General features: G+C 38.9%; 1 protein-coding gene across 2 annotated transcripts in view; it reads left to right on the plus strand.

Moving 5' to 3' along the window:
* Positions 1-6,170, plus strand: part of LOC138175904 (LHFPL tetraspan subfamily member 3 protein) — a 733,753-nt gene extending 727,583 nt beyond the window's left edge. Inside the window, exon 4 of one of the 2 annotated variants that reach the window (XM_069106565.1) lies at positions 5,203-5,248. Coding sequence is in view for 1 of the 2 variants with exons in the window: in XM_069106564.1 (XP_068962665.1) it covers positions 5,203-5,231 (29 nt within the window). In the remaining variant the exon portion in view is untranslated. Of the gene's footprint in view, positions 1-5,202 lie in introns of both variants that reach the window. The other variant, XM_069106564.1, reaches the window with a different exon arrangement.
* The last annotated feature ends 4,052 nt before the right edge of the window (positions 6,171-10,222 follow it).

Below are 10,222 nucleotides of genomic sequence, written 5' to 3' on the forward strand. Positions count from 1 at the left end.
CCACCATCATCCCCCACTACAAGATCAGGGAGCCAGGACCAAGATCCACCCTCATAAAAGGCCAATAGCTACTACCGATGTTCTTTCAACAAGTGACATTTTGTTAAAATGAGAGAAAGAGGGGACAATCAGAATGGGGGGGGTGACCTGTCAACTTGCATTATCCCCTCCCCCCAATGGGAATGCAAAATTTCTTTTCTTTTTTTTTTTAAAGTATGCTTCACTATGTATTCAGACGCCATCAGTTTTTGCTCTGGGGATGGGTAGCATTTTTCATCTTAAGTCCTTCAGAGTTGTCTTGGAGCGTTGATTGCTGAGAATAGCTAAGTCAGAATGCAAAATTTCAAAACATCCTTCTTTTGCTCTTTTTACCAGGTTTTATTTAGTTTAAGTTATCTGGAACTTTCATTTTTCTCTCCTTTGGAGTCTTCAACCTTAAAATGGATTTGGGAGTGATTTAACCCCCAACTTCCCAGTGTACTAGTAAAAAAATTTCAATTTCCCAAACAGATTCACTCTTTGCACATACTGACAGAGAGATGCTGTCTCAGACTAAATCAGATCTCCAATGCCCATGGGCTTAAGTGTTAAATTCATACACAACAAACACAAAATAAACTTGTTCTTTTAGGGTTTGCTATATTTTAAGCAATAAAGGCACACCTTCAAATTATTCAAGTTTATTGACTTGCCTGAAGGAAGATACTAAATTAAGCATTGCTGTTGTTATTGTGAAGACAGTGGATATGTAACTAAAGCATGTATGTAGCTCTCCAGCAAGAAAACAAAAACCAAAAAATGGTGAGGAAACTGGCTCAGAGACCTTAACTGACTTGGCAAGAGTCACACAGCCGGTAAGTATCTGAGTATACTCAATACGGGTATTTGAGTATACTCAAACACGGGTCTTATTGATTACCGGTCCATCGTTGCTGTTGTTGTTCAGTCGTCTTTCAGTCATGGCCAACCCTTTGTGACCCCATTTGGAGTTTTCTTGTCAAAGACACTAGAGTGAGTTGCCATTTCCTTCTCCAGCTCAGTTTATAATTGGGAAAACTGAGGCAAACAGGGTTAAATGACTTACCCAAGGTCACACCGCTAGTAGGTGTCTGAGGTCAGATTTGAATTCAGGAGGATGAGTCTCCCAGGCTCCATGCCCATCACTATCTACTGTGCTACCTAGCTGCCCTCAATTACTTGTCTACCAGCACTGCACCTCTGCCAAAGTTGGGGGGAGGAAAAGATGTTGCCTCCAACCTGGACATCTGTTAACTGGGGACCTGCCTCATGGGTCAGGAGCTACCACTTGAGGAACATGAAAGGAACTGCAGAGTGCTAACCAAAGGTAAGGTATTATTATGACAAAGACAGCTGCCCTTCCTTTGGAGAGGGCTGTTGGGATGTGGCCCAGCAGCCCTTTCCAAAGGAGTGGCATCTTCCTTAATCTCTAACCTACAGAAAGGTTTTCTAACCTGAAAAAAAAAAAGAGTGCTAGGGGTGGGGAACCTGCGGCCTCAAGTCCACACATGGTCCTCTATGTCCTCAGCTGCTGCCCTTTCACTGAATCCCAAGACAAAGGGTAGCACTTGAGTACCTAGGGGGCCACATGTGGTCTCAAGGCCACAGGTTCCCCACCCCTGGGGAATCTTCTCAAGAAGATTCATAAACCAAATGCTTACTTGGTTTCTAGGGTTAATTCAAACCAGAGACCTCCCTGTTTTCTTCCAGAGTGTGACCCAGTGTCCTCAGACCAGCTATGTAATTACAGCAGGCCACAAAGTGGCTGAATAGACTATTTTACTTATTCCTGTATACTCCAAGAGCTACACAGATAGTTTTCATGAATAATTTTCCTACATGTATGCAACCATTAACAATTACAAGAAACATTCCTAGAAAAGAAAAGAAAAAAAAAGATTAGGTTCTATATTCCTGGACATCAACCAATAACAAGAATAAGTTTTGGGTTTTTCCTATATGGTCAGTTGTAAATGCATTTTAAAATGCTTAAAAAAAAAAGGAAAGATGAACTTTCTCTTTTTTCACATTAAACTCGTCATCTAAATTCCTGAAGTATAATCATTTGTTTTCTTTCCTGTATTGCTCTTTGGTTTGTTTGCTTGTTTTCTCCCCAAATCCCTTCCCAGAGATCTCCTTTGTAAGTGTGGTGCACTGTGGGTTAATCAGACATAACCATAATCATTCTGTGACCTTGGGTAAGACTTTTTAAGATAATAATAGTAACAACAATAATAGCCAGCGTTGAAACAATGCTTCAAGGCATGCAGAGTACTCTGTATGCTGTCTCTGAGGCAGAGTACTCTAGGACTGCTCATACAAACCAAGCTTGGAATTCTGTGCAACTTGAGCTTGGGGAGCAGGGAGGAGGGAAGGCTAGACCCTCTTTTGTTCAAGGCTGCACCAGCACAGTAGAAGAAAACCCAGTGGTTGTTCAGGATCTTGTACTCCTTAGCATGAGAAGGCATTCTCTCGGAGGGGTTCTGCCCACATGAAGCAATTTGAGAAAACCATTAGAGTCTAATCATCATTATGACATCATCACATTCCAATTATCTTTACTTGGTTCAGGGAGCAGTTAGACTAGTTGTGAACAATCTGACTGAGAGAAGTTCATTAAAATCAGAGCGTGTGTGATTTTTTTTTCTGTGTATTTGTAAAACAGCTGGCAGACAAATAGGATAAATGAGACTCAATTTCCCCAGCACTTCCCTAGCCGCCCATTCAGAAAGCATCATCCAATTCTGAAGTAGGGAAATGATTAGGACCAGACAGGGTTCCCATTGTTTCCTCAGAGTTTACTCTGCTTCAGAGGGCCCAGTGATGAAAAAACACACTTGTAAGAAAACAATTCCAGAGCCTTCTTCAGCCCAACAGAGAGGGAGAAGGGTGAGGGAGGCTGCTGTAGAAGGAGCATCACCTTAAAAAGGCTTTTCATTCATTCATTCATTCATTCCTTTGTTTGTTTATTTGCTTATGCTATATCTGATTGCAAGCAGGGTTTCCCATATGCCTGGAGGAGCCAGTTAAAAACCTGGGCTGTAAGACATCGAAAACACAGTCAATAATGTCTAATGTGAAAGTATTTACAGATCCTATACTTGACTGTATGCTGCCATGGGGGGGCAGGGAAGAGAGGGGGACAGAATGTGAAACTCAAGGAATTGTGGAATTGAATCTTGTAAACTAAAAGTAAACAAACAAATTAATAAAAAAAATTTAAAAGTGGAAAAAAAATGAAACACAGTCAACAGGCATACTGCAATACTGGAAACAGAAAGCAAAGGGGAAGAGTGGGGAAGAAGGGGAGTGGAGAGGAGCAATGGATTTGAAGTCAGAGAACCTGGGTTCAAATTTTACTTTTTACCAATATAACTTTGAGTAAATCATTTGATCTCTCTGAGTCTAAGTTCCTCATATGTAAAATTAGAGGGTTGGTTCATAACCTGGGGTTGATGAATTTTTCATGTGTATATACATATATATGTGTGTACACACATACATAAACACATACACATATACACAAATATGTGTGCACACACATATATACATACTTATATGTGTGTGTGTATCTTATCTCAACGTAATTGGTTTCTGAGACAGGATCCATAAGCTTCCCCAGTCCAACAAAAGGGTCTGAGACACAAACAGAATTAAGAAACCTTGTTCTAAGTGATGACTGGGCTCTTTCTGCTCTAAATCCATGATCCTGACTGTGACTCCAGCAGATGGGAGACACGAGAAAACAGAGTTGAGAGGCCAAAGGCTGAGCACCCATTAGAGTCTGGGAAATGAGAGTGTTTTATCTGATCATTGGGACTCCACAGCTGCAAACACTGGGACTAATTAGTCAGTCAATCCACACTTAGGAAGTACCCACCATGTGCCCAACACTGTGCTAAGTGCTGAAAACACAAAGAAAGACAGAGGACAGTCTCTGCTCTCCAGGAGCTCCAGTCTAAAGAAGACAAATGTAAACAACTATGTACAAACAAACTGTACATACAGGATAAGTTGGAAATAATCAACAGAGGGAAGGCACCAGAATTAAAGGGGATTAGGAAAGGCTTCACTTAGAACAGGGGTGGGGAACCTGTAGCCTGGAGGCCACATATGGCCTTCCAGGTCCTCATATGCAGCCCTTTGACTGAATCCATACTTCCCAGAACAACTTGATTTGTGACCTCGAGGTAGGAGGTTCCCCACCCCTGCTTTAGAAGGTAGGATTTTTTTTAGCTGGGACTTGAAGGAAGCCAGGAGGCAGACTTTCCATGCATATGGGGACAGATGGAGAAAATGCCCTGAGTCAGGAAATGAAGTGTCTTAAAAAAAACCACTGAATATTTTTTGCCATTCTGGTCTACTGCCTTTATTTCACAGAGCAGGAAGATAAAGCCCAAAGACATTGAGTTATCGATGATAAGCAAGACTTGAGCCTGTGTGTTGACTCCCAGACCAACACTCTCGCTCCTACTCCCAGCTCCTCAGGAAGCCGTTTTTGCCCATCCACATAGATGGATTGTGTTTAACTTGGCTGATTTGATTATACAACAGTCTGGGAAGCTGGCCTAAATCAACAGGTTGACCACATTACATATGGTCTTGTCTAGTTGCCTAGTCCCAGACCCCACTTTCATACTTGCTTGGGAAAGGTAAAGACCCTTCTGCTCCAGAAGGGAAAGATGGCCAAGTGGGAAACATACCATAATCAAATTATGCCCAGTGGTCAGTATGGGCATTTGATTTGTTTGGTTATACATATTTGTTATAATAGTTTTGTTGGTCTTTTAGGGAGGGAGATGGAAAGCTTGTAACCTGAAAAAAATTAAAAATTTTCAAAAGTGTGCCCAATTTTAGTCAAGATCAAAGAGCATGTAGATATGTGCAGTTTGGGTTGGAATATCAATGAGATCTGGGAGAGCAGGCCTTGCCATAATCTGAGACCCTGGCCAAATGAGACTCCTTGGGCAGCTGGCTCCAAAGTGTCTAAATGGGGCATAAAAACTTCTCAGTCTCCTTTTTTTTCCAGGATTTACTATTTTTTTTGTCTCCTTTTTGATAAGGGAGACAGTGCATTTTAACCCATTTGCTGTGGTGACTTTTGTATGGTAAATACCTTATGCAGGAAGAAAAATCATCCTTCCTGGCAGAAAATGACTTGTCTCTCCTCTCTGTTTTATCCAGTTCTGCTAAGCCAATATTCTCTAGAATGAGCACAAAACAACACGAGTAACAGCTTTTATACATCAACATCAAACGCAAAGAAGCTTAGGAGAGGACCGAAGAAAGAGATGAATGTGGACAAGTGTGGAACACCCAACTGTGAAGAACTTTGTTCTAAATCTGGATCAACAAACATGGAAGGGATTCATGGGAGGGAAGGAGGGAGGGAGAGAGAGAGAGAGAGAGAGAGAGAGAGAGAGAGAGAGAGAGAGAGAGAGAGAGAGAGATGCAATCATGGATTAAACACCAGCTCACTAGAAATTGTCATTGAGTAAGATCTTCAGAAGAAGTGCATGAGAAGTCACATTCGGGAAACATTTTAAAAACCGGGGGAATGTAGTTGTTGCTAGATTAACATGTAAAATATATATATGTATTGAAAAGGTTTGTAAATTGTCTTTTTTTAATTAAACTGGAAAAAAAAACAAAAAGCTTTAAACTTTCAACATTATAGAGGCAGTCAGTTCTAAACTATTCCTATCTCAATAGCCAAGAGACTGATCAAGTATCATTTATTAAGGAAGCATCATATTAAATAAATCTGGATGTTTTCATCATATAGGAGACATGACTTTTACATCTCTGACCTTCATTTATTTCACTGTGTAATTAGTTATAAGTACTTGGTTATTAACATATGTAAAGCTTCTACCTTTTTACAATGTCTGTGTTGTTTAATCTGTCTGTAAAATTTAACTATATTGAGAAAGTGTTTTTGGCATATACGCTACCAAGCTGTATATGACAGAAAATACAACTGGTGAATAGCATAGTTTCCCAAACAACCTAGACATCTCTCTGTCTTCAGACAACAGCAACAAGGAACTCTGAAAAGTAGAGAAATCACATTTCCACCTTGAATGCTCACATGTAATATATAGGCTGCTATTAAATACTTTTCTACTTCTTCCTAGTATGTGCATAGGAAATTAATATACTTTATAAGTAGGTATCTAAAACCTCTCTGATTTTCTTTTCCACATAACATCCAAGGTTCATATGCTGTATTTACCTAAACTATTGGCATTCCTCTTTGTTTGTTTGTTTGTTTAAAGGATTCTAACCAACCAGATCTATTTCTAAAAGGTAGTAAATGGTTCTAACAGTACGCTTAATTTAATAGCTTTAGGAATCAATGAAAATATACATACATAAGGTCAAATAAGCTTATTAGGAATAAGTTGCCTTTCTGTTTTACTAAGTTGGGATTCAAGACATTCAAGCATTTTTATTGGTTGTTTCACATTTAGAAGTAGTTATAAACTAAACAGGTTTTTTTCTTTAAATATCCAATGCCCCTTTTTATACATATTCTAGTATTTGACCCCAATAGAACCCTCCTTTTTAACAACAAAAAAAAAATTAGGCAAAACCAATCGATAGTACAATTGTGTCTAATGGAAAAGGCAACATTCCACACCTCTAATTCTCTCCCCCTCCTCCCCGAATTGTGGAGGGTAGAAGGATATTTCCTTACCTGTCCTCCAGTATCAAGACTGGACATTTAAGTGGTTGTTTTTAACAATTTCTTATCCCTCCCCTATTCCTAGAAACCCTTATACACACACACACACACACACACACACACACACACACACACACACATACACACACAGACACATACACATGCCACCCAATCCCAACAATAACAATAAAGAAAAATGTTAATAAAGAAATAACTGGTTCCCTGGGAATCTAATTAAACACAAGTTAAAATGTACATGCTGAAATAATCAGCATAGATTTAACCATGCATTTTATAAGGGCTTAAAAGTATAGACTCATACATATAGCACTCTTTCATCCATAGCCTCTAAATGAGAGTGAATCAACCAAACTGTAATTTAATAATCCAGTGAAGCATACTAAATTTAGTCATTGCATTTGTTATTGAAGTAAACCTAGATAGAGTAGGATATGAAAAGTGGGACAAATGAAGCTCCTTTTCTCTTACTGTTTATCAATGAAGTCTATGCTGAGAAGTTTGCTGAGTGGTATGTTTTCCAAGTGTTTCTTAGTTCTGCTATCATCATGGTATCTGATCTATTATTGTTGTGCCCCAGTTTAAGAAAACTCAATTTACAAAACATGATCATTTACCAACTCAGTAAGTTACAGAGTGATTCTTCACATCACAGAAGAATTCAACACCATTGGTTTCCTTTAAATAGCCAACCCCACTCATTCATTTCTAATATCCAATTGCAAAGTCTCTACCTACACACAACTTTCCAAAAAGACATCTGTTACATAAAGGGGAGTACCCCCTGTACTTTATCTACAATGAAACCGAAGGCCTTGGCTTTCTGTGTTCCATGTAAAATATTAAACACATGTAGAGTTCTGCATCCCTAATTGTGATGTAAAAATTGTATAATAAAAAAGCACTTTCTAGTCACATACAAACCTTGGTGGGGAAAGTTTTAAAAATTGCCAAGAAAACTTGGTGTAATTTAACATTACACTTCAGAGTGCTCTGAAGATAGGTTGGTGACAATGTACCATTTGTACATAGACAAAACAAACCGTCACAAATATGTAAATCACTAAATGTGAACTGAGTATGAGACATACATTTTTAACTTTTTAAAAGGTGACTCCCTTTCTCATTCTGTTCCCATTGTACCTTGTCCAAAATGTTGTGTGTAAGTTTTTTTAAGGTCCAGGAAATGTAAAGAAACTTGTTGGAATACCTGACTTTCTGTATAAAAATAAAAATAAGTTTTTGTTACTAAGACGAATGCCTGGTCTTGTCATGCCTCAGAAAGGCCAACAGCAGCTTTCTAGGATAGTATCTGAAGCAATGGCTTCTCCTGTGTCATCATTTAGTGATTCATTGGGAAATGACTGGTAATGACAGAAATATCATTCTTCTGGAAATCCTTGCTGCTGCTGAATTTCACTGTATCCACTCATCACAGTCACATATTGGAGACCCATGGAAGAAAAGGTAAGATTAAGATCTCCAAAGCCTCCCTGGCCTAGACTAGACAAGCATCCAGTTGTGTTTATCTACAGAAAGTAAACTCTGTTTAGTGAGGTAAAGCTCCCAGTCACTCATATAAAATCATGCCTAGAATATACCGAATAACTGGCTTCATTATGTACTTTGTGTGCTTGGACACCATCCTTTTCCCTCATCAAGTAACAGTATCTAATACAATCAATCCACAAGTCTATTGGTACTTGCAGTGAGAGACACAAAAAGAGGGACAATGCAGTATTAGAAACAATTCCAATGCCCATGGAGTTAAAGGTTGGGGAAGTCAGAACATATATGTGAAAAATCACACAAGGCAACATACATTGTGCCAAATGAGTGTTTTCACTGGCTTCCATTGTCTGCCACTGAATTAAGTCAAATGCCTCTCCTAGCATTCAAGACTCTGCTTTGTCATTCCCAGACTACTTTTCCAGCCTGATCTCTTATTACGTAATTCTATGTTCCCACCAAACTAGGTATCTCAACACCAATTCTCAGGTGGCTTTCTACTGACTCCATGCCTTTGATGAAACAGTTACCACATGCTTAGAATATATAGCCATCTCCTCCACAAATCGTTCCTAGATCCTCCAGCTGAAAACATTTTCCCCCTTCTTGAGAGTTCTCATAACATTTTTGTTTGGACCTCTCCCTTGAACTTCACACATTCTACCTCATGGATATGTCTTATTCCCTCTGTTAAATTATAAGCTACTTGAGGGGAGGAACTTTACTTATTTCAGCACATATTGTGGTGGTGGTGGTGGTGGTGGTGGTGGTGGTGGTGGTGGTGGTGGTGGTGGTGGTGGTGAAAATGAATTAAATTTGCAAAGTGAATGGTGCAAACAAAAATTAGCATAGGAGTTCAGAGAGAGAAGATCATGGTAAGAGGAAGTAGAAAGGGAGGAGCTGAGATTTTTTTAATATTTATTTTATTTTAGGGTTACATTTGAGTTCCAAACTGTTTCCCTCTTTCCCTCCCAACCCCACACTAGAAAAGACCAACATTTGACACAGATAGATATAGATATGAATATGGATATAGATATAGATTTAGGTATAGGTATAGACATGCAAAACTATACAATACTTAGTTCCACATATCAGTTCTTTCTCTGGAGATGGATTCTGTCTTCCTTCATAGGTAGGTCCTTTGTAGTTTATTTGAATATCCACCTAACTCAGAATAGCTTAGTCATTCACATTTGCCCTTCCAACACCATTGCTGTTGCTGTGTACAATGTTCTCATGGTTCTACTCATTTCACTCTTCATTATTTCAAACAAGTATTTCCTTGTTTTTCTAAAACCCTCATTGTTTACAGCACAACAGTACTCCATCACAATCATATATCACAACTTATTCAACTATTCCCCGATTGATGGGCATCCCCTCAATTTCCACTTCTTGGCCACCACAAAGAGAGCTGCTATGAATATTTTAGATCATATAGGTTCCTTTCCTTTTTTTCCTAATCATCTTGGGAAACAGACCTAATAGTGGTATTGCTGGGTCAAAGGGCATACACAATTTTATAGTTCTTTGAGCATAATTCCCGATTGCTCTCCAAAACAGTTGAATCAATTCATAGTTCCACAAATGGTGTATTAGTGTCCCAATTTTAGGGCCTAAGATTTTAACTGGGCTTAGAAAGATAGGTAGAATTCAATGATCAAAGGGAAAGGAAGGTACCATTGGGTCCAAAACAAGAATCCTAGAGTGTGAGCAGGGCTGGAAATCCAAAAGAGAATTCTAGAATAAAACAGCAAACATCAGTACAGGTGAGAGTAATGGCTAATTTAATAAACAAAGTGGCAACAGTTACAGATGTGAGCAATATTACAAAGGAAGACTATGAAAGCCTAAGAGATTGCTTCATTATGGGGAGAAAGAGAGAGGAAGGGATCAGAGATACCCAAAGTCAAGGTGTCAAATTTACCTGTGTTTTCCACATATAAGTTTCTATAATGTGTAAAAAATTTAAAAGTGTCTTTAAAA

This window comes from Petaurus breviceps, unplaced genomic scaffold (genome assembly GCF_028583685.1).
Source record: "Petaurus breviceps papuanus isolate PSGF00001 unplaced genomic scaffold, PetGlider_PUasm1.0 79, whole genome shotgun sequence".
Classification (NCBI taxonomy): Eukaryota; Metazoa; Chordata; class Mammalia; order Diprotodontia; family Petauridae; genus Petaurus; species Petaurus breviceps.